Here is a 27832-nt window from a genome sequence, read left to right on the forward strand (position 1 = left end):
TCAACCATAGTATTTTACCACTTAACTAACCTTGCATTTTCTTTGAACACGTCTCTCTCTAGGCTTTCAATATAATTTGTTAACATCTGGTGGCTGTGTTGGTCATAAGGGTGGCATGCAGTGCTTTGTGAATGGTAGGGTGTACCTCCCAGTGAATTCCCTAAAGGAGTCTCAGTGGTGGCTGTTTTCAATGCCAGGAAGTAGGGTTTACAAAAAGATGGAGAAATGGGAAAATAACCTCTGCTGCAGGATACTTGGAGAATTTCAACGTCTGCTGTAGGAGAACCACAGGAAAGCTGGGCATGGTGGTGCACATTTGTAATCTTGACTGCTCAGGAGGCTGAGGCTAAAGGATCACAAGTTGAAATCCAGCCTGGACAATTTAGTGAGACCCTGCCTCAAAATAAAATAAAAAGAACAGGGGTGTAGCTTAGTGGTAGAACACTTCTTGATTCAGTCCCTATACTAGAGGGATTAAAAAAAAAAAGGAGAAAAAGAGAAAAGTATTGGCTGGGTACGTAGCTTGGTGGTAGAGTACTTGCCTAGCATGCAAGGGGACTTGAGTTTGATCCCTAGCAACACAAGGGGAAAAAAAATAAAAGGAATTTATCAAAAAGATTAAGGTAAATAAAAAGTAAACAAGTGTTCAGGTTTTAATTGTGGTTGACAAGACATTCAAAAGACAGTTCAGCTCTAGGAGCTGCATACAGTGGCATAGGCCTATGATCCCAGTGACTCAGTGAGGCAGGAGGATCACAAGTTCAAGGTTAGCCTTGGCCACCCGGGAGAACTTCAGCAACACCTTCACTCAAAATGAAAAGGGCTGGAGATGTAAAGATCAGTGGTAAAGCACCCCTAGATTCAATGGAGGTACAAAATGTTTTTTAAAAAAGACAGCCCTGGAGTTTTACAGACTTTATATTGGAATTGTGAGGGAGGGTGAGTTGTCTCTATTCTTTTTCATTAGCCCCTCACTATCTCTCACTTTACCTTTACCTTATGTGGATGAGACCGTCAGAAGCTCAAAGTACTTGTGGAACACGTTTCCTCTCTGAGAAACCCCTTGAAGGGAGGTAGTGATCTGGATGGGAATCGCCGGACAAGGAGACCATGTCCTGGTGCCAGGAAAACCTTGGTCATGGCTGGGTCTTCCTCAGGCCAGAGGCAGCCCCTTCCTCTCTGGGAGAGGCAGGGCAGCAGCACTTCCCCGTGTGCCAATAGAGGGTCCAAGATGGCCAACCAGTTGGGTCATCCAACTTGACCCCTGAGACTATCCTTTGCCTTCCAGGGGTGCCCTCCTATATATATCTCAGCTCCATTAGGGTCGCCCAGGTAGATCCCTGAGGGGATCCTACCTCTCTCCATTACTGTTATTTTCTCCATTAAATACTTTCCAGGCTCTGGCTGCCCCCACTGAACCACACATAGTCCCTTGTTTCCCACTCTCCTCTCCCCGAACACTCTTTGCCATTTACCTGTGTTCCTCCTCATCGCTGCATGGCTGAGGGGCCCTCTTTCTCTGGAAGCATCTTCCCCAGGACTCCCTCCGCATCTGGAGTTGGTGCTTGCCCAAGGTGCCTCTGGCCTGTCTGATCTCAGTTGCCTGATGACTTCTCTGCTTCCCGCTAGACAGTGGCAATGAGCCGTCTTGTTTCAGATCAACCACTGACTGAGCACAGGGCTTGTTTCAGACCGACCACTTCAGTGTTAACTGAGAAAAATTAAACTCCAAGCAAATGAGAAAGAACTGAAGGGCCAGGGTGTAGCTCAGTGGTAGAGCACTTGCCTGGCTTGTGTGAGGCCCTGGGTTCAATTCCCATAACCACCAAAAAAAAAAAAAAGAGGAGGAGGCAAACTAGAAAACCCTGTTCTGGGGTCTCGTGCTTCCCTCCAGACTTCCTGCATCCTGCCATCTGTTCCCAGCTGCCTGTCAACACTTACTGACTGCACCTGCCCAGGGCTAGCCTTGAGGCGCTGGGAAGGGAGGAGGGAGGTAGGAATGTGAGTGGACACTAGTGACTGTCCTCAAGGCCTTGAGTTGAGGAGACCGTGTGAACTCTAAAGGAACCCGTGTGCCTAATGAAACCTCTGGAATGAAGTGGATTGGAGTACAGCCGGCCGTCTCTGTCGGCAGTTTCTACATTTGTGGATTCAACCAACTGCCTATTAAAAATATTTAAAAAAAAATCTTTGTGTCTGTAATGAATTATGTATAGACTTGTGTGTGGAGTGTGTGTGTGCGCGCGTGCACTGTGGGGTTTGAACCCAGGGCTTTGTGCATGTGAAGCAAACACTGAACCAACTGAGCTATATTCCCAGCCCTAGACCTTTTTTTCTTGCCAATGTCACCTAAACAATATGTCTAACAACTATTCATATAGCATTTACATCGTATTAGATATTATAAGTAATTTAGAGATGGTTTAAGTTATATAGGAGGTTGTACATTGGTAAAAACTACACCATAAGGGGCCTGAGCATTTACAAATTTTGGTATCTTCAGAGAGTCCTGGCATCAATCCCCAAAGGATGCCAAAGGAGGACTACTGAACTCAGGGCTAGTGTTCTAGTCTAGCCTCGCTTTTTTCTTTTTCTTTTCTAAGTGTTAAGGAGTGAATCCATGGCCTTGCATATGCTAGGCGAACACTCTACAACTGAGCTACCCACTTTTCAAGTGCCATAAATACCATCTACAGGAGCAACTCTTGGGCACTGGCTAGAAATGCAGTACCTCAAACTCTACTGGATTTCCTGAACCAGAGTCTGCATTTTAATAATCTCCCTGGAATTCCCTTGAATGTGGGTACCCTCTGAGAGGCACTAGTTTAAGGGGGATAGTGAAGAACAGTTTGGGCATGGGCAGCCATATTTGGAGAAGGTGGTATCAGCCAGGGAGCAGTTGAGCCGGGTCTTCGAGGAGGCAATACCTCCTCTAAGATGATGAGAGGAAGATATTTGAAGCTAGTGTGGAGCCAGGAAAGGACCAGCTCTTCCTGCTAATGATGATTAAATAAAGATAAGCTTTTCTTTGCAGTGGGATATATCTGTGCCAAAGATCAATCCCAGTCCTCACACATGCTAAACAAGCACCCTTCCATTGAGCTACACCCCTAGTCTATTTCCTGACTTATGAAATGTGGAGCCTAGTCCTTACCAGCTCCAGGTTACAGAGAATGGGGAGTGATGCCCTTAGGGGAACAGAATTTCAGTAGAGCAATGAATCCATTTTCTAAAGCATCTGATCTGGTAACTTTTGAATCTATCAGATCTGCATTTTTTCATTATATAGCTAGAGATTCAGTTTCCTTCCTAGAGCCAGCAAATGCAGTTGAAAAACCTCTGCAATTCCAGTGGAGGTTGAATTTGGTGATTTTGATTTTACACATAATGAAGCTGTGAGGTCTTGACTGAATCACTTCCCCAAGTGATCATTTTGTTTGATCTTGATTTTGTAGATTAGAAACTGGACACCGCTCAGCTAAGCAGTATATACTGGATAGCATTAGCGGGGGTCACTCACTGAGCTGGTGGCAGCCCTGGGTTAAGTGAGAAGATCCAAGGAGGCTTTATCCATATCTGGCACTGTGTTATGGCCTCTGGCTCTCCACATGGCTAGCTCGGGCTTCCTCCGAAGATAGTGGCCTTGAACTTCTTAGAAGGCCTCTGGCTTCCCAGAGGGCAGCAGTGGAAGCTGCAAAATCCCTTAAGAACTGGAGCTGACACATTATTACTGCACTCTGTTGGTCCCAGTGGTCATAAGCCCTACCCAGATTCATGTCTTGATGGATGGAGCACACAGAGGTACAAGGAGGAAATAATCGGTTGGGTTATCTACAACAGGAGCCAGATTCCTTTCTTCTGCTTCTCCATCCTTAGCCCTTACTTTCACCTCATGATCCAAAGTGGCTGTTGGGTCTTTAACTAGCTGGAGCCACTCTTTCCCCCTTAAGGAAATTTCTATTTAATCAGCCAGCTGGTCAAATGGTCACATCTTGTTGTAAGGCTGTTGTAAGACAGCATGCACAGCTAGAAACCAGAGGTCTCTTCTAAGAGAGAAGGGGAAAATGAGCATCAGAAGGATCTGCCAGTTACTGTTTCTCCTTCTCCAAAACCAAGCCCCCTTGGAAGTTGTAGGGGGAAGAAGCCACCACTACCAGGCAAACCTAGAGACACAGGGAGGCAGGTCCCTCAAGTAATTTCCCTGGACACTCATGACCTCTCTCTGCTCCCAGTACACCACAGGCACGTGCAATGATTCAGTGATTCACAGCTGTGACCTGTGTGGCAAAGGCTTCCGCCTGCAGCGCATGCTCAACCGTCACCTCAAGTGCCACAACCAGGTAAAGAGACACCTGTGCACCTTCTGTGGCAAGGGCTTCAACGACACCTTTGACCTGAAGAGGCATGTCCGCACACACACAGGTAAGGCTGGGGCCGTGTGCTTTGCTATTAAGCCTATGTTTTTGGGCCAAGAGTTCCTGTACCTTTCCCCTCTAAGAACCAACTCAGAAGTGTGGAGCAGGGTCCTATTTCTGGAAAGGTCACGTAGACTGAGTATTTGGTGCCAGCCCATCTGGGTTCGTTTCCTGACTCTACTCCCTGCCAGCATGCCAAGCAAACTGCCTCCTGTGGCCTCTTTTTGCCCCTATAAAATGGGGATAATGATATAAGTGCTGGTGAGTCTCAAAGCAAAGGATTCTGAGAATTATGATGCATGAAACAAATGCTGGGGGATATTGTAATTCAGCCCTGACTGGTCCTGACTTCTGGAATGTGATTCTGTGGTCTTACTATAAGTACTTTATTCCTCTTTCTTGAGAAGTAAGCCTGCCTTGGTATTTAGATTTGTGTTCCTCCTAAGAGATCAAAAGAGAAAAGGCTCAGCTCACTTAGAATTGACCTGAGCCTCCTATGTGAGCTTGGTCAATAAGCATCTTCCATTTGGGCCTCCTGTTTCCTGACGTTTTTTTCCCCCCTCTTCAGAGCTGGGGATGGAACCCAGTGCCTCACCCATGTGAGGCAAGTGCTCTACCACTGAGCTACACCCCCAGTCTATTTCCTGACTTATGAAATGTGGAGCCGGAGTCCTTACCAGCTCCAGGTTACAGAGAATGGGGAGGGATGCCCTTTGGCCTCACTCCCAGCCCTTCTGATGGGTCATAAGCCTCATTAGTTTTATCTTAGAGACATCTGGCCTCTAGGCTTCTCCACTAGGTGTGGCCCATAGTCCACACCTTTGCCCAGTGATCCCTTGAGGAGAATTTTAAGGATGCCATTTCCTTGGTAAAAAATTTCCAACTTCTGGCAGAAGGAAATCCAGACTCCTCATTTCCTGTTGGATGAGCTTCATGTAAAGTCCTTCACAATCTGGGTCCCTGTTGTCAAATCCCTCTTCTATTCCAGCCTAACCCTCCCCTCATCTATCCCATCTCATCCTCTCAGAACCTCCCTCAGGTCGTCCCATCCCATCCTAACCCATTTCCATAATTCCTATTCCATCTCATTTAAACCATCTCATCTCAACCCCTTCAGCCCCATCTAGGTTGCCACCTACCCTTCTAACAACCTCATAGAATTTACTCTGTGTAGTGACCCTGATCACTCAAGTCCTTTCAGAATTTAGAGTTTTCCCTGGCATTTTGGTTAAGTTAGGAGAAACCCCACTCTACCCTCCAGATGGACTCCCCAGCTCCTCACTCACTCATAATGCTGTTCTTAAGCCCTCTGTATTCCATTTTTCTTTCATAGTTTTTATCATATGTTATTGTTCTTAGGGTACTGGACATGAGCTGCCTCCCTGGCAGGGGAAGAGTGTTTCCCAATTTAGTGAACTGGCATATATGAAAAGATACCCTTTTAATTTTTTCATTTAAAATATTTTTCTTTTTCTTTTGTTACTGGGATTGAACCCAGGGGCACTTCACCATTAAACTACATCCCTAGCCCCCTTTTTTTTTTATTTTGTTATTTTGAGAGAGGGTCTTACTAGGTTGTTGAGAGTCTTGTTAAGTTTCAGAGACTGGCCTCAAACTTGAGATCCTCTTGCCTCAGTTTTCTGAGTGCTGAGATTATAGGCATGAGTCCCTGTGCCCAGCTATAATATTTTTCTAAAGTGAACTTTTCGTTGAAAAATGTAACATATATCTAGAAAAGTACACAAATCACAAGTGTCTAGATTAATGAATTTAGGAGTTTTTACAAAGTGAATATGCTCATGCACCTGGCATCCAAGATAGGAATCAGAATATTTCCTGCCTCCTCCAGGTCATTACCTCCTTGCCTCCGAGGGCAGCCACTATCATAACTTCTAACAGCGTAATTGTCTTGCCTATTTTGGAACTTAATATAATGGACTCCTATAGAGTATACTCTTTTTTAAAAAAATATTTTTTAATTGTAGTTGGACACATCACCTTTATTTTATTTATTTATTTTTACGTAGTGCTGAGGATCGAACCTAGGGCCTCACATGTGCTAGGCAAGCGCTCTACCGCTGAGCCACAACCCCAGCCCCATAGTGTATACTCTTTGAGGTTGTTTGGCTATAGTCTTCTTTTTTTAATCTCTAAGATATCATCTTTTTCTTCTTCTTCTTCCTCCTCCTCCTCCTTCTCTTCTTCCTCCTTCTATGTCTTCTCCTCTTCCTCATCCTCCTTCTTTTTTATCCTAGTGAATCAGTAAAGTCTAACTTGAAAGGCCAGGCTAGTCATTAGGGGGACAAAGTGCTTATGGAGTGGTGGGGTCCTATAAGTGATGATCTGGCAGAGTAGTGTAGGATCCTGGAGAGGGCAAAGGTTTACAGAGTAGCTGCAAATCTGGGCCTGGGGGCAGCTGGCCCCAGGGGCAGGAGGAAATCAGGAACTACTTATTAGGTCAATTGTCATTTCTGCTAGGAAAGTTTCTTAGCTTCTTCATCTCTATCTGAGGATACCCCTGAGGACCTGGCCTGTTGATTCTGCTCCTCACCTGGTAGATTCTATAGTCACTCCTCTACCCATGCTCTCTAGGGCTCAGGGAACATGGAGGGCTACTGATACCTTCACTTGTGATGAACATTGAAAAAATAAAATTAAAAAAGTTGGGGATGTAGCTCAGTGGTAGGGATGTGAGGCCCTGGGATGTGAGGCCCTGGGATCAATCTCCAGTACTATGATTAAACAAAAACCAAGAGCTGGGTGCTGTAGTACAAGCTTGTAATCCCAGCAGTGAAACCCTAAACAACTCACAGAGACCCCATCTCTAAGTAAAATATAATAAAGGGCTGAGGATGTGGCTCGGTAGTTAAGAGTCCCTGAGTTCAATCTTTGGTACCAAAAAATAAAATAAAATAATAACAAAAACTCATGTCTATGTTAGCTGACCATGAGCCTGTCTACATCTCTTATCCTTTCATTTTAGCTTTTCTTTCTCTTTTTCTTATTTTCCATTTTGGTACTGGGGATTGAAGATACATCTGTAATCATCAGCAACTCATGAGGCTGACGCAGGAGGATTGCAAGCTTAAGGCCACCCTTAGCAACTTAGACCTTTTCTCAAAATGAAAAAGGCTGGGGGATGTAGGTCAGTAGTAAAGCTAGTGGTTTCAACCCCCCCAAAAAAGCAAGTGCTTAGTAGATTTTAATTATTGTTAAATTATTTTAATTATTGTAGATTTTAATTATTGTTAGTAATATTGTTAATTATTATTAGTAGTAAAAGTTTCAGCAATTGACAGGTTTCCTGAGAACCCAAGATGTGGCAGGCCCTCTGTGCACACTCAGCTCTGTAATTAGGAGGGCTCAGCCAACAGTGAGAAATACCCCAGACATCCTCCTGTCGTACAAGTGAAGTATCAGAGGTGCCAGTAAGAAGAAAAAGTGGCCACCTGTCACTGAAGCATCCTGGCAGGTGTATTTTTCCTGATAGCATACCAGGAAGGCCTCTCAGACGAGGGGGCCTTTAGGCTGATCTTGAAGGATAGTGAGATTTCCATGGAATGTATGGAAGGAATGGGAAGGCACTGCAAATAGAAGTGTCTTGGTTTGAATTACCCCAGAAGAGTACCCCAACACAAGGATTTGGATATACACAGTTTATTTAGGAGGTAATCCCAGGATGCATGGTGCGGGAATGGGGAGGGGAGATAGGGAGTAGACAGCTAATATGAGTGCATTAATAATGAGCAGGTTACCACTGAGAGCAACTGGGGAACAGTCCCACTAGGGACCCTCTGAGGAACCACATAGAATGTACAGGCGCTGGGTGCTGTGGTATTTGCCTGTAATCCCAAGGACTCCAGAGACTGAGACAGGAGGATTGCAAATCTGAGTCCAGCCTGGGCAATTTAATGAAACCTTGTCTCAAAATAAAGGACTAGGGATGCAAATGTGCCCCAGGTCACTCCAGGAGTAGGAAAGCTGGGATATTGTTCTGTCTACCTCCATTCCACCTTGTTTAGGGGTCCATCCTGGGACCTTCAATGCCCAGGCAGTACTCCCGCCCCCAGCCCTTTGCAAGCCTATTGTGTTTCCTGGGGAACTAGCTGCAGGTAGAAAGGTGCTGGAACCATCTGAGATGCCCTGGTGGTCTGCCGAGTTAACCTGTAAAGGGTGTTGACAGTGTCTTCATCAGGGAGGCAGAAGAATTAGCAGGTGAGGTGGTGGCTCATCGGTGACTGGGAGACTCCTTCAGATGGCAGAGAGCTACACATCATCCCTGTCCTGCATACCAGGTCTTCAACATTGATCCCATTATCTCAAACAACTCCAAGGAGCCATTACTATTTTTTATTAGCCCCATTTTACAGATGAGGGAACCAGGCTTGGAGAGCTCACATGATCCATATGTGGTAGAGTTGGGAACCAAGACAGTCTGGTCCTGAAGTTCAAGGTCATTTATCTTCTATAGGATCCCTGTCTCCCTCATTGTATCCCAGGGCCTTCTGGTATTCTTCTTGAGGCAGGAGTCTCACCGGCCTGCCCCATTGCAGATTCTAGAAGCTTGATTAATTCTGAAGGAAGGTGAGATAAAGGGAAATTCAGAGCTGGCATGAACTGTGCACTCCAGGATAGTAGTTAGGAGGTTCTAGAGAAGCCTGTGAGTGTATGTGTTCAGTGTGCCAAGATGCCCTCTTCCACGAAAGGGACAGCAGGAAAGGGGGAGGCCTGTAACCCCCTGGTTCCCAGCTTCTGTTCTTCAAAGGTGAAACTTCTAGTGACTTTCGTGTAGTGCTGAAAATCACATAAGTTGGTACATAAATACACTTTCTAGCTGATGCTTTTGTAAAGGTCTTCTTTACCCAGTTTGTCCATTGGGGAAAGGCCTAGGCAATGTCTAGCCATGGAGAATGTGGAGCTGTGTTAGCCAGGACAGCAGCCACTGTCTGCATGTGACTACTGAGCCCCTGCATGGAGCTGAGCTGCATTGAGACATGGTTTAAGCATAAAACAAACACTGGATTTTGAAGACTTGCTGAAACAAACAAACAAAAAAAGGTGTGTAGGGGGTAACATCTCAAAATTTTTAAAGGCTTTGTGGTGATATTTTTAAATACATTTTTACAAAATATTTTTTTAGTTTTAGACAGACACAATGCCTTTATTTTATTTATAAATAAATAAAATACTGAGCTACAGTCCCAGCCCTTTTATTTTATTTTTTATATATATATATTTTTTTAAAGAGAGAGGGGAGTGAGAGAGAGAGAGAGAGAGAGAATTTTTTTTAATATTTATTTTTTAGTTCTCAGCGGACGCAACATCTTTGTTGGTATGTGGTGCTGAGGATCGAACCCGGGCCGCACGCATGCCAGGCGAGCGAGCTACCGCCTGAGCCACATCCCCAGCCCCCAGCCCTTTTAATACATTTTGAAAGTTGTAGGGCTGGGGTTGTGGCTCAAGCGGTAGCGCGCTCGCCTGGCATGCGTGCGACCCGGGTTCGATCCTCAGCACCACATACCAACAAAGATATTGTGTCCACCGAGAACTAAAAAATAAATATTAAAAAAAATTTCTCTCTCTCTCTCTCTCCTCTCTCACTCTCTCTTTAAAAAAAAAAAAGAAAGAAAGTTGTAGATGGACACAATATGTTTATTTTATTTATTTATTTTATATGGTGCTGTGGATTAAACCCAGTGCCTCACATGTACGAGGCAAGTACTCTACCACTGAGCCACAACCCCATCCCCAAATCTCAGTTTTTTAATGTTGCTTTCACGTTTGAATGATAATATTTTGGATATATTGAATTAAAATATATTGTTAAACTGGGTGAGGTGGTCAATGCCTGTTTATCCTAGTGACTTGAGAGGCTGAGGCAGGAGGATGGCAAGTTTGAGGCCAGCCTTAGCAGTTTAGTGAGACCCTATCTCAAAATTAAAAACAAAACAAAACAAATAAACAAAACCGCTACCAATAAAAACAAAAACAAAATATATCATTAAAACTGTTTCTTTCAATTGGTTTTGATGAGGCTGCTGGAAAAATTCAAATTATAAAGTGGCCTGCATTTTAATTTCTATGGGAAAGCATTAAGATAATTGTTAACCATTTAAAAAATGTTAATTTTCACTCTTAAAGTGGTCAACCCAATAGCATTATGGAAAGGACTTGGACCAGTTCTCCTGGCCACCACCCCTTTTGGTACTAAGAATTGAACCCAGAGGTGCTTTACCACTGAGCTACATCCTCAGCCTTTTTAACTTTTTTTTTTTTTTTTTTTAAGACAGGATCTTGCTAAGTTACTTAGGGTTAGGGTCTTGCTGAGTTGCTCAGACTGGCCTCCAATTTGTGATCCTTAGAACAGGGCAACTAGGGAATGACTCAAAACACACAGGGAACTTCTTGGAAAAGATCCAGGGAAACCAGAGCCTGAAAACATCTTATATTAATATTCAGACAGATGAAAGAAAAGATTAGGTCTCCTTTTTGGATTATGACTTCATCAAGAAAAGAGTAAATGGGGGTAGGGTGGAGAATGAGTGTGATGGGGGAGGGGTGTGAGTTAAATGACATCTGACTGAAGATGGGAGAAGAGAAACCAATTGCTACAGAAAAAGCTCTGGTAACATTTTGTTAAAATATATCAGCAAATGAATGGCTGTTTCTAATCCAAATTGTCATAGGTCTTGTTCCTGGATGCAGCTTCTTATCAAATTAATTATGAAGGGAAAGCTCTTGGAAGGACTGAGGGAAAGCTCTTGGATGGGAGAAAGGGGCTGGGAAGAGGTGTGGTCAGAGTCTAGTGTCAGTCCCATCCCAGGGGATGCTCTGGAGTATGAGTGATACCCTGGAATTGTTCTGTCTGCAGGAAACCTTCTGTGCCCTTTTCAGTCAGACATGGCAGATGGTCAAATCTCCCTGAGCTTCTGGGAGGTCAGTTCCCTTGGAGAATTGATTAGCCAAGAGCAATTAGCTGCCAGAACACACCGCAGCTGATGATGTGCACTGGCCCAGAAAGGGGGTCTGGAGAGGGAATCAGCATCACCTACAACACACATCATAGTGGAAAAAATTGCTCTGTTCCAGAGGAGTGGACAGGATTGCTGAGGCCAGAAACTATGGCTATCTACCCACCCCAAGTCAAAATAGAGAAAGGGCATATAAACATCAAAGAGATGATTGTATATGCGGTTCACAGCCTGTGAAAGTCATCATGGATTTTTTTTTTTTTAAATAGAATATTCTTTGGTTTTATTTGTTTTAGGTTGAACCACCTGGGATACTTCCTAAGTAGGGCTATCTGTTGATGTAATTGATTTGCTTTTGGTAGAGGGGAGATCTGTATTTTAGAGTAAAAAATAATAACTGAACACTAGCATATGCTGGACTTTGCCCTTTGTGTCCACATTCTTGCTACTCAAAGTGTAGAACCTGGGAACATGTTGGAAGCGCAGACTCACCCTGAGTGCCTCAGTGTATCAGCCTCACCATTTTAGGATAGCTTTTTTTATGCTAGGCAAGGTGGTTCATGCCCATCAATGAGGAGGTTGGGGCATGAGGATTGAAAGTTCAAGGCCAGTCTTGGCAACCTAGCAAGTCCCTGTCTTAAAATAAGAAGTGTTGGGCGAACTGGGATTGTGGCTTAGTGGTAGAGCACTCGCCTAGCATAGATGAGGCACTGGGTTCAATCCTCAGCACCACATAAAGATAAATAAATAAAGGTGTTGTGTCCATCTACAACTAGAAAATATATTAAAAAAAAAAAAAAAAAGAGTGGGCCTGGGGATGTGGCTCAAGCGGTAGCGCGCTCACCTGGCATGCGTGCCGCCCGGGTTCGATCCTCAACACCACATACCAACAAAGATGTTGTGTCCGCGGAAAACTAAAACATAAATATTAAAAAAAAAAAAAAAAGTGCTGGGATGTAGAGCACTTACTTAGCACTTTCATGAGGCCTTGGGTTCAGTTCTAGTACTGCAAAACAAATAAATAAATAAAGCTGTAGAGAAGAAAGTCATCGTCCACAATAGAAAGTGGGGTTCCTGGCTCAGTCTTGGTGGGGAGATGGGGCCCAGGGAGATAATAAATTCATGTTGGTTAATACACTCACAACTCCAGCTAGAATAAAGGAGGCCATTTGAAGCACATGTCATTTCTGTGGAAGCTTGTGAATTCCATAGAGAAGCTGAAGAATTCTGATCTGAGGTCAGGGGGTGGGGAAGGGGGCCTTAGCCAAGGCTGCAGTGTGGCTCCACCCCAGGGGACAGGACAGGAGCCCTCTTGCCTTATCTTCCATCAGGGGCTACACTGAAAGGGATGAGAAGGCAAACAAATCCCATCTTGATTAAAGAACAGAAAACAATGGTGTCTTTGTTGGGAGCTGATGGGAAGGATTGACTTGATTGGGAAAAATGCAGATTGGGAGAAGTTTGGAGCAGGGCAACCAGGGGAAAAAGAATCAAGTATACTCGCTATAGCAGCAAGAGGGCTATCTTGTGGAATTGCCTCATCCACTTAGCAAACTGTCTCTCCCTGCTGTCTTACTCTTTTTTATTTGAACTTATATTTTTAGCTAATATATATATATATTCATATGAGGAATTAAGAGGGAAAAAAAGAGTAAACCTCTTTCTACTGGCCCAAGCCCAGTTGCACTAATGAAAGTGGTCATTTAATTATTTTCCAGAAGTTTTTTAATGCACATTGCTTTTTTATGTTATATATATGTATGAAAATATAGATAGATAGATATGAGCTTCCCTTATATCTGCATAGTAAGCATATATTTTCTCTTTTTATTAGTTGTTGGAGGTTTTTTTTTTTTTTGGTACTGGGGATTGAACCCAGGTGCACTAAGTTGCTGAGGCTGGCTTTGATCCTCCTGCCTTAGCCTCCTAAGTTACTGGAATTACAGTGTGAGCCACCACACTCTTTGGAGCATTTCTTAATATGAAATCATGGCAAAGTTTCCAACATGGAGACACAGTCCTTTTCTAGTTCCGCAGTGGACACTTGTTTCCATGTTCAGGTTCGTTTTTAATTTCAGGCAATAATGCCATGAGTGAATGAATGTTCTCATATATCCTTTGTCTACTTGTGGAAGTCTTTCTGTAGTATAATTTCCCTCAAGTGGAACTGCTGGGCCAAAGGGTAAGGATATTATGATTTTTTTTATAGGCTTTACCAAATATCCTTCCCAGAAGACTGCCCTCCGTGTCTGCTCCCACAAGGAGGCCTATAAAAACTTCTTGTTGAAGTTCATGTTTGGATCAAGTTCAAAAAGGGACACATGAGCTATAGCAAGGAACGCAAGCAGAAAATTCCAGTAGCAGAGAATTTTCTTGAGGATCTGTGCTATGAAGCTTAATTTGATGTTAGGAATAAAAAACTTGAAAAGGAAGCCACCTTCCCCCCCACACACACTTTTTTATGTAGTGCTGGGTATTGAACCCAGGGCAACTCTACCACTGAGCTCCATCCCTAGCCCTTCTTATTTTGAGACAGGTTCCTGCTAAGTTGCTGAGGCTGGCCTGGAACTGGTGAGCCTCCTGCCTTAGCTTCCTGAGTCACTGGTATTAACAGGCATGCACTATCACACCTGACCTGAGAAACCCTGTTGTTTTTTTTAATATTTTATGTGGTGCTTGAGATTGAACCCAGTGCCTCATGCATGCTAGACAAGTGCTCTACCACTGAGCCACAACCCCAGCCTGAGAAACTCTATTTTCATAATGAACAAAGAATATTTGGGGGTGGGGGGTGGGGGAGAGAGGTCATACAGGCCTGTGGTACAGCATTCCCAAAGGCAGAAAGTAAGAGAAATCTTTCCACCAGCCATCTAGTGACCATGTTTAAAATTATTTTTAAAAATTTTAAAAATTATTTTGAAAATATTTTAAAAACAGAAATTTTTGTTGTGAAACAAATAATACATACAAAAGTGCCCATGGATAGAAAATTTGACAGTGTAAAAAGAAATATGTATATAGGCACCAGACAGCTTGTGGATGGGGCGTGATGTCAAGAGGGATTGTGAGCACTGACCTTGTATCTTGTTGAGTCCTTAGTCTTGCCAGGTGCTTTGCGTGTGATGTCGCAGTTAACCCTCAGAGCAGCCATCCATGGGAGTGTGAGTGTTATCCCCACTTTACAGGCCAGGCAACTGAGCCTTGGAGGGGTTAAGCAGTCTCACCATGGACCCAGTTAATGAGTGGCAGATGTGTGAAGCCTGGCTTTTCATTGGCCTTGGACTTTGGTACTCACGTAGGTGTCAGTAGGTTAATGATATCTGGCATGGATGATGCATTTCAGTTCCTAGTTCCGCACTTTAGAAGTGGAGAAGATTAGCCTTTGCTCCACAGCACTAAGATGGGTGAAGATTCAGTGTTGGGGGCAGGGCTTGGCCTCAGTTCCCCTTGTCCAGGCCTCCTGTCTGTCCACCGCCTTCATCCCCTGAATGCATGGTGTGGGGAGAGCTTGTTCCCAGGCCCAGAAACAGATACCAGGGAGCTTTGGTGTTGACCGATGTCTGTCTGTCTAGGGGTGGGAGTGGGGCAGGGGGTGTCAGGTTTACAAGTCAGAAACACCCTAACTAGAGCTTCCAGAACTCATGTTTGTGTCTGTGAGTCACCCAACTTCCAAACCAGGCTCAAATCCCACCCCACCCCCAGTGGAGATGCAACCGTCATCTCCATTCTCCATGGTCCATGTGGTACCAGACTCTGAATTCTATCCTTTGCTATTTGGCCTTTCTGGGTACTCTGCAAATAGAAGACAGAGAAGATGTATTGAATGAAGAGGAAAAGGAGACATGGCCCTAGGCACACTGGGCTTAGGTAGAGGTACCACTGCCTTCTCCCAGAGACAGATCACCCTCTGGGTAGGGACTTCCAGTACCATGGGAAATATCCATTTCTGGGCATCTAGAAGTTTCTTGATCCACGTTGAAGCTTGATGTCAGTGTGTTTTCCTCTGTTTTTAGTCTGGACATTTTAAAACAGCAGCAGATCATTTCCCATAACTACAGAAAAAGGCAACTGATCTCTAGGTAAATTTGTTTTGATGACCTGTAGGTTTGAAATTAGGTTTGCAGTTTGACCAGCCAGGGATGGTGGGAGCCAGCTCCCAGCTGCCATACCAGCCCAAAAGACCCTTTAATACACAAAGTTTGCATCACAGTGCAAAAATGAAAGATAAAGTAGGTATATTCTTTAGGAAAGACATCAATAGCCCTTACTTTGTAAAAACTTGTCCCAAAGATGTGACCTCTTTTTTCCAAGGTTAGTAGGGTTCATTCAATTTTTCATTTAAACACTATTCACTGAGCCAGGTGTGGTGGCAAATACCTGTAATCCCAGCAGCTCAGGAGGCTGAGGCAGGAGGATCATGAGTTCAAAGCCAGCCTCAGCAACTTAGCAAGGAGCTGAGCAACTCAGTGAGACCCTGTATCTAAATAAAATACAAAAAAGGTCTGGGGATGTGGCTCAGTGATTATACGTCCCTGAGTTCAATCTCCAGTACCAAAATAAAAATAAAAACTATTTACTGAGTACCCATTATGTGCTAAGCACTGAAGATTATAAAGGGAGCTTCTTTGGCAGCTTTCTAGATAGAATGTGTAGAATATAATAAGGCCTGCATTTTACCTGATTAGCTGGAATAACATCTTACCAGGACATTGCTCCAACACATTTTTCTTATGTGGGTGTTGTAGGAAATTATGCTTCTGGATGTAGACTGGAAGAAATATGGAAACGATTTGATTTTTTTGAAGTAGTGGGATGGAGTGGAGGAGAAATCCTTTTTTTTTTTTTCCATTTTGAACTTGTCATCTGTGTAGTTAAATAAAAATAATAATAATGAACAGAAGTGGCTAAGTGGCTCTTTTTTGTTTGTTTTTGTTTTTGTTTTTTTTGTACCCAGAATTTAACTTGAGGTGCTTAACCACTGAGCCATACCCCTTTTTTTGTATTTTATTTAGAGATAGTGTCTTGCTGAGTTGCTTAGGACCTCACTAAGTTGCTGGGGCTGCCTTTGAACTGACAATTCTCCTGCCTCAGCCTCCTGAGCTGCTGAGATTATAGGTGTGCAACACTGTGCCTGCTCTAAGTGGCTCTCTTGATCCCCACTCCATGAACTGTCAGTAAGGAACTGGGGACATTCAGCCTTGAAGAGAAGAGCCTTGGGACCTGGCTGCCTTCAGATGTCTGACTGCTGTCCTTAGGCTTAATTTTGCATTGTTTTGGTCCTGGGGTTTTCAAAGAATGATCCAGAAGCAGTCTTATTATCACCTGGGAACTTATTAAATAGAAATTGTCAGCTCCGCCCCCAGAATCAGAAATTCCAGGATGGGATATGGGAATCTTTTTGCTTTGCTTTGTTACTTTTCTTTGTTTCTTTCTTTTTTTTTTTTTTTCATACTGAAGATTGAACCAGGATACTTTACCACTGAGCTATACCCCAGCCTGCCCCTCCCTCCTTCCTTCCCTCCCTCCCTCTCTTCCTTCCTTCCTTCCTTCCTTCCTTCTTTCCTTCCTTCCTTCCTTCCTTTCTTTTTATTTTGAGACAGGGTCTCATTAAGTTGCTAAGGCTGCCTTCAACTTCTGATCCTCTTGCCTCAGCCTGGGATTAAAGGCATGTGCCACAGGAATCTATACTTAGTCTAATGCTCTATCAAGTTTGAGAATGTCTGCTTTTAGATTCCTATTCAGTAGGTCTAGGTTATACTCTGCTCTTTGTTGGCATACCAAAATATCTTAGGCTGGGTCCTTAGTAATTAAAGAGGTTTATTTGGCTTAGGATTTTGGTGGCTAAAAGGTCCAGCATCATTCTGCTTTATCACAACATGGTATAAAAGCAGAAAGGGAACTGGCCACATGGAGAAGGGCCAAGTGTAGGAGGTGGTCTCCCTTTATAGCAATCTACTGTTGGGAGAACTAATCCATTCCTGTGAGAGCCACATTAATCCCTTCAAGAGGATGGAGCCCCCAAGATGTGATTACCTTCTACCAGCCCCCTCAACTTAAGTTTCTACCATCTCCCATACCACCATATTTAAGGACTAATTTCCAGCTCATGCACCTATGAGGCACATACTCAGAGCACATCCAAGCCACAAGAGGATTTGAGATTCTGTATTCCCACATGTTCCCAGCTGATGTGGTCACAGTTGGTCCATGGACCACCCATGAGTTATTAGGTTGTACAAAGCACTGTAATGTGATGGGAGGGGTTCCTCAGTCTTCATGTTTTTTTGGTTTGTTTTTTTTTTTTTAAGAGAGAGAGATTTTTTTAATATTTATTTTTCAGTTTTCGGCGGACACAACATCTTTATTTTATTTGTATGTGGTGCTGAGGATCAAACCCAGAGCCCCGCACATGCCAGGCAAGCACGTTACCGCTTGAGCCACATCCCTAGCCCAGTCTTCATAGTTTTTAAAATAAGAGATTTGGATACAGCTATGCAGTGAGACACCATGGTACTGTTAAAAGGATTGAGATTAATGTAAGCACCAATTTGGAAAAATCAGCAGGAATATTGTTAAGTGAAGAAAAATTATTTTTTCCTTTGTGGTACTAGGAATGGAACCCAGGGGCACCCTGCCATTGAGTACATCCCTATCCCTTTTTATTTTTTTATTTTTAGACAGGGTCTAAGTTGCCCAGGCTGGCTTTAAACTTGGGATCCTCCTTTCTCAGCCTCCTAAATTGTTGGGATTATGGACATGTGCCACTGTGGTAGGCAACTGCTTTTATTTAAATGTAAAAATTAAAATACAGTTTCCTAGCCCCCACACCTAGTTTCTAGGGTCAAGGCAAGCCCAGAAATCTTTACGGGCCTTGGGGGATTCCTCCAGGTGGCAGCCCTCCTGTCTCCTAGGCTCCAAGATGGTTCAAGGGCCATGGCAGCAGCTCCTTCCTGCTTCGTGTAGCCCCAGTACCATATTCACCTCTCCAGGCTATCATGCTTCCCATCCCTCTTATAGCCACGATCATTCCCTCTAGAGCCTAAATTGGATCTTACTCTGATTTGGGTATTTTTTTTTTAATGGACATTCTGAGGACCAAACCCAGAGTCTTGTGCATACCAGGCAGGTGCGCCATGACTGAGCTATACCCCTGGCCTGCTATGGTTATCACTTAATTTCATTTATGTGGTTGCAATGTTTGAACAGTATGGGTGTGTGCACTACACTGCCTACTACATTGCCCAGCACCATTGGACCCTGGCTGCCCACTCCAGAGACTGGCGTGGTAATTCACCCTGCCCTGGCTCCTTCCCTTCCCTGTTTCGCTTCTTCAATACCCAATTGGTGATTCCCAGAATGGCCTCTCAAACTACTTGGACTGAAGTATTTGATTCAGTGTGTGTTTCCAAGAAAACCCAAACTACATAAAAGAAAACCAAAGCTGGGTATGGTGGCAGTTTGGGAGGCTGAGACAGGAGGATCGAAATATGAGGTCTGCCTGGGTAACTTAGCAGGCCCTTAGAACTAGAAGTGAGACCCTATCTCAAAATGAAGATAAAAAAGGCTGGGGATGTAGCTCAGTGGTAAAGCACCCCTGGATTAAATCTCCAGTGCTCCCTGCCCTTACCCCACCTACCCCCCCCAAAAAAAAAAAGCAAAGAAAGAAAATAAAAAACAAAGTTGACTTTGCCCACTGTAAAATGAAAACATTAAGGCATACATGTGGGAAAAACAAGAATCCCTCCCGGAGGAAGGTGTCAGTTTTGCTCTGTTGGCATTTTTGTGTCAGGTTTGCTTGTGTGGATGCTATGATCTTTTGCAGACGGTTTTGTGTTTTGCCTTAATCATTTTTCTCATGTTACCATAAATCTTGGTCTTGGTGATTTTTGGTGGTTTCATAATTGAGAGGCTCTGGATTGGCTGTGACCTAACAATGATGTATCTGTCCCTCCTCTTTGCAGGCATCCGCCCCTACAAATGTGACATCTGCAACAAAGCCTTCACCCAGCGCTGCTCCCTGGAGTCCCACCTGAAGAAAATCCACGGGGTGCAGCAGCAGTATGCCTACAAGCAACGTCGGGACAAACTCTACGTCTGTGAGGATTGTGGCTACACAGGCCCCACGCAGGAGGACCTGTACCTCCACGTGAACAGTGCCCACCCGGGCAGCACGTTTCTCAAAAAGACATCCAAAAAGTTGGCAGCCCTTTTGCAGAGCAAGCTGATGTCCACACACCAGGAAAATACCCTCCTGAGTGGGGAAGAGGAGAAGAAATGAGGAGGATGAGGAAGGGAAAGAGAAATGCTAGTGCCGCCATGTTTATTGGGACTTGGTTTGGAGGCTGTCATACCCTCCCTTCATCCAACTGGCTTTTTTTTTTTTTTTTTTCCAGTACTGGGGATTTAACCCAGCTGCTCTTTATCACTGAGCTACACCCTCATCCCTTTTTATTTTATTTTAAGATTGTGATGCAGCCAAGTTGCCCAGGTTGGACTTGAACTTGGGATCCTCCTGCCTCAGACTCCTGAGTCTCTGGGATTATAGGCGAGCACCATGGTGCTCAGCTTCCACTGGCTCTTTTTAATTGCAAGTGTTGAGTTCACCTCTCTGTCTTTTCCAGACATCAACAGTAGGATCTGTTCCAAGGTTGTCAATTATCATGTGGCATGTGTCCCTTGTGTCCAGTTGAACAGTCACATTCATCAGAGTCACGGCTGAAATCACCGTGTAGAACTTTTTTTTTTTTTTTAATTTCACACATGGAGGGAGGGGTGTTCCTTGAGAGACCATCATTTTATGGTGCCTTGAAATGCTATTTAAGCAAGGAAAATGAATTTTATTATTCTGAAAGAGTTTACAGAAATTATTTTAATAAATGAAACATTCATGTGAAAGTTCTCTTTCCAAACAAAATAGAGTGTTGACATATAATTCTGTGTTTAGGGTTTATTGTGAACGTTGGACTCCAGGTAATTGTGTGGGGAGGTTGATGGTCTCATAGGTTTGAGGAAGCAAATTTTCATTTATTTATTTAGTTTTTGTACTGGTAATTAAGCCTAGGGCTGCTTTACTACCGAGCTACATCTCTAGTCCTTTTTTTTTTTTTTAATCAGGAATTGAACCTAGGGGCACTTAACCACTGAGCCACATCCCTTTTTTTATTTCGATACAGTGTTTCACCGAGTTGCATAGGGCCTTGCTAAGTTGCCAAGGCTGGCTTTGAACTTTCAATTCTCTTGTTTCAGCCTCCTGAGCACTTGGATTCCAGGAATGCACCACAGCACCCGGCTTCTCAGTTTTTTTCTTGACTTTATTTTATTCTGGGAAAAGAACTCACTAAGTTGCTTAAGGTCTCACTAAATTGCTGAGGCTGGCCTTGAACTTGAAGCCTCCTGCCTTGACCTCCCAAGTCTCTGGGAATATAATAATGTACCACTGCACCTGGCAAGGAAGCCAGTTTTGATGTTTGGGAAGAACAAATGGTTGGTCGAAAGCATTGAGCAACAAGTTGGTGGGCAGACATACCTGGAATGGGAATACCAGGGAACTCATCCACTTTGGTCTTTGTTGATGGCCTGGGGGGCACCTGCAGAGGCCTTTGGCTTTTGGGGACAGGGAGTTGCTGGGTGGAGGCTCTGCTTCCTCCCTTGAGTCTGGCACTGGGTACAGTATGTGGCAAACCCTGGAGCATGAGCAACCTGCTTGCACACAAAGAGTGTACCTGCCTGGTGCAGTCTCCTTTGATATCTCTGTCTGCTCACTTTGGATGCCCATTCCCTGAGGCCGGGGAGGTTAACAGTTAAGTCCTAGTTGAGATGAGAGAGATAGGGCAAAAGTTGAGATTAGAGAGATAGGGCAAAAGGAGGCAGCTGGCCAGGGGAACAACAAAGTAGTTCTCAAGGTCCTTCCATGACAGAAGGAGCAGCAGGAAGGGTCCAGAACCCTCTCCCAGGAAGCCCCATGGTTGAGAGAGGCTTTTTACTCAGACGTGTGAGCTGCTGCCTGAATTGAGTAGGAATTGCTGATCAGCTGCTTTATGTTATCTCTCTGCCTACCTGGGTTTCCTGGGCACTGCCAGGGCCTGTCCTTGGTTTATGGAAATGCTGGGATGATGAGGCTATTTTCTTATTTCTTCCCTCCCCATTCCCAACCTTCCCACTCTCTACCCTCTTCCTTTCTTTTCTCTCTCTCTCCTTTCTCCTTTCATTTCTCTCCTGTACTCCAAGCCAGGCGTTATGCCAAGACCTGGGCATTTTAAGTGTTTCACGTTATCATTTCTCTTCCAAATCTCTGCATTTCTTTCAGAAGGAAGGAAGCAAAACCCTTTTGTGAAACACCTGTGATGTGCCAGGTGGTGAGCTGGGCAACCTTCCCTGCACAGATGTCTTCTGGAACATCTGCAGGGCATCCCCAGGGGTCAGCAGTCTTGTCTCCATGAGCAGAGGAGGCCACTGCAGAGGCCTTCAGGTCTAGTTGAAACCCCTCTATTTTCTCCCTCCCTCAAGGAGGGAGAAAAAAGGCTTCAGATTCAAATGGGAGCACACGGAGGTGGTTCCTGACTTTGGGGAACCTCATCCCTTTCAGCTCCCTCCCCTGACTGGTAAGGCTTAGCCAGCCTGCAGGATCTTTTCTGCCTTACCAGAAGCCCCAGGTACATGAGTTGAGGTGTGGCACCACACAGTCTGACTGACCACATTCAACCATCAGCAGTGTTGACCTGGGGACTGCAAATGGCACAGGGTGCAGCACACCAGAAACATGAAGGGCTTGGTCCTAATTCCAGAGGACAAGTTGCTGACCTTGTATCTTCTAGCTTTTGCCACAGAGAGAGGTTAGAAGGCAGTTTATTTGCTTTTTTTTTTTTTTTTTTTTTTTTTTGCCTTTTGCCTTTTGCCTTAGTTATCTGGGTAATGCAGATGACAAAACAAGCCTTCCTAGCAAGAAATATCTGTGGCAGGCTCAGACAAATGGCCTGTGGCCTGTTTCGCCCAGGAAATATGTCCGTTAACAACAAAAAGTTTTTAAAAAAATGGCTTCAGCAAAGAAGGGAATATACTAGTTGAAAACTCTAGGGTTATTCTAGTTTCAGGGGTGGCCACAACTAGTACTTAAATGACAGCTTCATCTCTCTTTTCCTCCATCTCTGAGCTCTGTTTTACCCATGGTGGTTTCTTTCTCAGGCTCTCAAGTGAAGCCCAGATGGCTGTCCACAGTTCTGCATTTGTATCCCACAGTGCAATAACCCGGAGGAGGGTTTCTTTTTTAGCCTAAGATCTTGGGTTGATTTGGCTCTGGTATCCACCCTGAACCATCACTCCTTTGGGACGTGTGCCACCTTCTTGGCCCAGGCCTCAGTCACATGCTCCTGCCTCCCCTGAATCAGGTGCAGTAAGCAGGGCAGCTCCATCCTGGCCTGCAAGTGGTCGGAGGGTGGTTCCCCGACTGCAAATGAAGAGGCCATGATCTGAAGATGGAATGGATGTTGGGAAGGGGATGGGTACTAGTTAAGATAAGGCACAGCTGCTCTCACAAAGATGCCCAGCAAATCCTGTGGCGTAAAGGAGAGAGAAGGTTGTTTTTCACATAGCAGTTCTCGGTTAGGTGCTTCTCCCCCAGTGCATCACTCAAGAACCCAGATTTCTCCTATTGCTCTGCCATGTCCGAGGATGTTATCAAGATATGCATGGTTGAAGCTGGGTTTCTGTGGGTCTCAATGCACAGTCATCTTGGTTTCAATTCCTCTAAGAAGCCAATTTTGAGGCAAGGAGTCAAGTTCCAGTCGATTGCTTAGGAGGTGACCCAGGAAGCATCTGTAGGGGCCTGGGCAAGTAAGACAGGAAAGAGAGACAGTAAAAGCAAGAGAGTTAAAATTCCTACAGTGGGCAACTGGAGTTCATCCCCTCTGGGAAGCAGTGTATGTAGAACATGTCTGTTTTCTGTGGTTGGGAAGAGGAAAGTCCACTAATTCCCCATCCATCATTGGTGGAGGGACACTGCCATTTGGGGCATTCATTTCTGGGCTCTTCCAACTTGCCTGGTGCATTGGCCATGCATGTTTTATATGCCTGGAAAATCTCTATGCAGAGATAAACAAAAGCAACCTTCAGCATGTAGATCTGGAAGCTGACAAACCTGGGCAAGGTGACAGCCGTGTCTGGTATGGGTATGGTAGAGTCACACTTACTACCTGAAGGTGCTAGCCTGGATGAGGCACATGACCTTTCCACTCACATGAGAAGGATCCATGGGGAGGATTTTGCCACATTAACTAGATGGAAAAACTCAGTCTGCTCAGTCACACTTCTGAATGAATGACAAATGAGGGGATGGATTATTATGGCGGATGACTCGCTGTCTCTCTCATGACAAGCAAAACCAATGGATGTTCACTCTCAACTTTTCGACCCCCTCCTCATCCCAACCCTGCTGTGCTGTTCTGTCCTGCTTAGCCAGTTGCCAGGAAATCCAGCTAACAAGGCCAGGCTCATGATTTAGGGCATTGGTTCAATGGCTGGTGGTCCTGGAACCTCGGGTCTGTAGGTGCCGGGGATGGAGACTCATGAGTTGTTGACTTGTACTGTTTGCCCAGTATAACCTGTGTTGATGGCATTAGGTCAGTACAGAAGGCAAATGTTCTTGCTAGGCAGAAAAGTGCATACTGGGCATTCATTTTGGAAAAAAGGATCTATTATCTTTCAGTGTGATTTACTACATGGGTGTCTTAGGGGTCCTATAAGCAGAACCAAAGACAGGGATTCAGAGGTGAGTAATTTATTGCAGGCAGCTCTCATAAGAAACCAATAAGGAAGTCAGGGGAGCATGATCCAACAGGAAGAAACGAGGCAACAATATGGGTTCACTAAAATCCAGTTGCAGCCTGATTTCATACGTACAGAGGAGTGTGAATGGCACCATAGAAGTTCCACCTTGAGCAAGGAGCCAGTTATCACATGTGACTTGTACTCTAATGTGTATGTGTGTGGAGGAGGAGTATATAATCTCTGAGCATTTTCAGTTAGCAGCAACTAAGCTCTTTAGTAACCAATGTTCAAAGCACCTAGGGGCTAATTCACTTGGAGATCTCCAAAGTAGGGGAGAGAAAAGACAGAATGGATTCTTAGAAGTAAAAAAGGATCTGATGACTTCTCCCTGGAATATTGGCATGTTGATGAAGAATCTGCTTTTGGAGCTAAAGGAGTGAATCAGTTATTGCAAAATTAGATAGTGTTTCAGGAAAAAAATTAAAAATATTTCTATAATAATGTATGCAAGAAAAAAGTCATCTCCCTCATCTGCCAAATCTGTCCTCTCCCATCATAGTTAGCCACTGTCATTTGCTTCTTAGTGTAACTTCCCTGAGTTTCTTTACCCATATGTAAGGTAATATGAATGTGTATGTTTGCTTCCTACTATTTTTGTAAAGTTGTAATTGACAGATCTTTTGTGTTTTTCTTTGTTTTCCCATTTATTATTATTTTTATTATTATTATTATTTCTATTTGTTCTAATTAGTTATACATGACAGTACATGTGTTTTTCTTTTAATAGTACATCCAGCAGTTCTTTCCGGAATAGTTCCAAAAAGTGTTCTTGTTCTTCTTTACAGCTATCTAGGATTGAGTTGTATGGATGCACCATAATTTAGGTTATCGGTTTTCTCTTGATGGACATTTGTGTGGCTTCCAAAGGTTTGCTACTATAGACAATACTGCAGTGAGTAACTTTACACATATGTCACGTCACATATGTGCAAATATATCTGCGGGATAAATTCCTAGAAATGCAATTGGCAGTGCTAACAATTTCACATCAGTAAGGGCCATTTGTAGTTCCCTTCCTCATTTGTTTTCCCCAGTGGATTTGGTAGTCTTTTTGTCTACCTAACTTGGGTGGTTTTTGGGTGTTTTTTTTTTTTTTTAGTTTTGTGCTGGAGATTGAACCAGGGGCACTCAATCACTGAGCCACATCCCCAGCCTTTTTTATTTATTTATTTTTTATTTTGAGACAGGATCTCACCAAGTTTCGAGGGCCTCGCTAAATTACTGAGGCTGGCTTTAAACTTGTGATCCTCCTGCCTCTGTCTCTCAAATTGCTGGGATTACAGGGCTGCACCACGGCACCCTGATCCTATTTTCTTTTTCTTTTTGCTGAGTGGGGGATGATGGACTAGGCAAAGGTTCTACTCCTGAGCTACATCCCTAACCCCTCTGCCTAACTTCTACAAGTTGTATATGTATGTGTGTGTGTTTTAACTATCAGAAAGTTTGGTCTTTTGTAATGTAAGTTGCTGACTTTTGTACTGTTGGTAGATATGACTCCTTTAGAAGGAGAAAGTGCCAATTTGCAATGTGTGAGAGTCCCCATGTCCTCACCATTAGACCAATGTTGTATTGCTCCAGGTTTGGATTTTTGCCAATCTGATATGGGAGAAATAGTTTTTCAGTGTTGTTTTACATTTGTCTTATTATGTGTGAGAGAAAGAAGTTAAAGGTCTTTTCATATGATTAAGGCCATTTGTGATTCCATTTGCTGTTAACTGCCTAAATGTCTATTTTCCCACCAGGTTTCTACCTAATTTCTTGGTCTTTTTTCTTGCCTAATTTCTCAGAGTTTTTTAAATTTATTTGCTTGTTTTAATGTATCAGGCAGTTTAGCCCTTTGGATAGTTTTTCTTTCAGATTGTCATTTAGCTTTTGATTTTGCTGATGCTAAAGTATTGTTTTGTTTTGTCTTTTTTTCTTTCACCAAGCAGAAGTTTTTTGATTTTTATGTAGTTTGAATTGACCCATCTTTTTCTTTTATGGCTGATGGAAATTGAGTTGTAGTTAGAAAAGACTACCCACTCTAAGGTTATATCGGAATTCTGCCATGCTTGTTTCTAGGACTTTAATGGCTTCATTTTATCACGTAGAAATCTTTGATCTGTTTGGACTATTTCCTGGTGTATAGTGGGAGGTATGGATCCAACTTTATCATTTTCCAGATGGCTGACAAGAGATATTTTTTAACAGGGAGCTGGTCCAAAACACACCAGAGAACACTTTCTTCAGGAAAAGGTCACGTGCCTCAGCAGAAGGTGTTGCGAATTATAGTAAGGAGCAGTTTTCTTTAATTAGCAAAGATTCATTTGTTCAACAAATATTTCTCAAGTGTCCACTGTATGCCAGATAGTTTTCTAGATACTGAAGCTAGAAAAAATAGACCATAGTCCCTGCCCTTAAGGAGTTCACATTCTCTTGGGGAAAGACAGACAATAAATAAGCAAGTAAATATATTTATACCATGTTAGGAATTATAGGGAAGAAAGACGTTCCAGTTACCTTGGCTGTGTAACTAATTGTGCCAAAACTTACTGGTTCTGTGGATCAGAGATTTGGACAAGGCACAGCACAGGAGCATAGGGGATAGGATAGCCGATGACTTTTCTCTACCCTTAGCTGGAAGACCTGAAGGCTGGGGCTTGGAATTGTCTGAAGGCTCGGTCACTCACGTGCCTTGTGATTAATGTTTGCTATTGGTTGGGAGCCTTGATTCCTTTCCACATGAATGTCCCCTTATGATCTGTGTGGCCCAGTTTGGGCTCCAATGACATGGTGGGTTCATATAGGTAATCTCAAAGAGTCAGGTGGATGGTGCATTTTAGATTGAGACCCAGTTAACCAGTTGTGCAATGTTGCTGCTGCCACCATTTGTCAGAAGCATGTTACTTAGGCTGGCCCATATTCCAGAGAAGGAAAATAAGACTCCCTTTTGATGGGAGGAATGGTTCTTGAAGAGCTAATGGGACCATATGTATTGCTGTGGCCATTTTTAGAAAATACAATTTGCTACTGAAGTAAAGAAGTCTGGAATGAGAAAGAAGTGATGTTGGTGGCATTGTATACAGGGGGGCAAGGGATGTGTGACCCGACAGAAGTGGGGGAGGAAGCTTCCTATCTGGGCAAGGATTCCAGACAGAAGGAACAGCAAAGTCATGGGCCAAGAGGGAGTATATTCGACTTATGTGAAGAGCATGAGGATGATGAGCATTAGCTTATGTGGAGCAGGAACAGGTGGGGGGCATGTAGACAGATGGGGGTCAGAGAGATTCAGGCAGCAAATCGTTACTGCAGGCTGATTGTGAAGACTTTAGCTTGCTTTCTGAGTAAATTGGAAAACTGTTAGTTTTGAATTACTATAGCAGAATACCTGAGATAACTAACTTATAAAGAGAAAAGGCCTATTTAGCTCACAGTTCTGGCAGCTCTAATCCAAGATTGGGCAAATCCATTGCTTTGTGCATCTGGTGGGGATACTGGAAGAGTATCTGCTCTGGAAGCACAAGGCAAGCAAACCGCTAATCTCATGACCAGGAAGGAAAAAGAGTCCTATAATCCCCCTCAAGAGCATGCATGCTCCCAATGACCTAAGGACCTCCCATAAAGCCCCACCTCCTAAAGGTTTAT

At 43.8% G+C, this 27832-nt stretch overlaps 1 protein-coding gene and 1 long non-coding RNA gene across 2 annotated transcripts in view; one reads left to right on the forward strand and one right to left on the reverse strand.

The window, feature by feature from the left end:
• Ovol2 (ovo like zinc finger 2) overlaps nt 1–20300 on the forward strand; it is a 33220-nt gene extending 12920 nt beyond the window's left edge. Inside the window, exons 3-4 of the mRNA XM_005320446.5 lie at nt 4233–4422; nt 19348–20300. Coding sequence (XP_005320503.1) covers nt 4233–4422; nt 19348–19664 — 507 coding nt within the window. The 3' untranslated portion in view covers nt 19665–20300. The remainder of the gene's footprint in view (nt 1–4232; nt 4423–19347) is intronic.
• On the reverse strand, nt 8057–14674 carry LOC144378047 (uncharacterized). Its single transcript, XR_013439532.1, has 2 exons — nt 14463–14674; nt 8057–8989 (listed from the first exon to the last, which is right to left on the reverse strand). It is a non-coding gene; the product is annotated as an uncharacterized LOC144378047 (long non-coding RNA).
• Nucleotides 20301–27832: the final 7532 nt, after the last annotated feature.

This window comes from Ictidomys tridecemlineatus, chromosome 5, assembly GCF_052094955.1.
Source record: "Ictidomys tridecemlineatus isolate mIctTri1 chromosome 5, mIctTri1.hap1, whole genome shotgun sequence".
NCBI lineage: Eukaryota > Metazoa > Chordata > Mammalia > Rodentia > Sciuridae > Ictidomys > Ictidomys tridecemlineatus.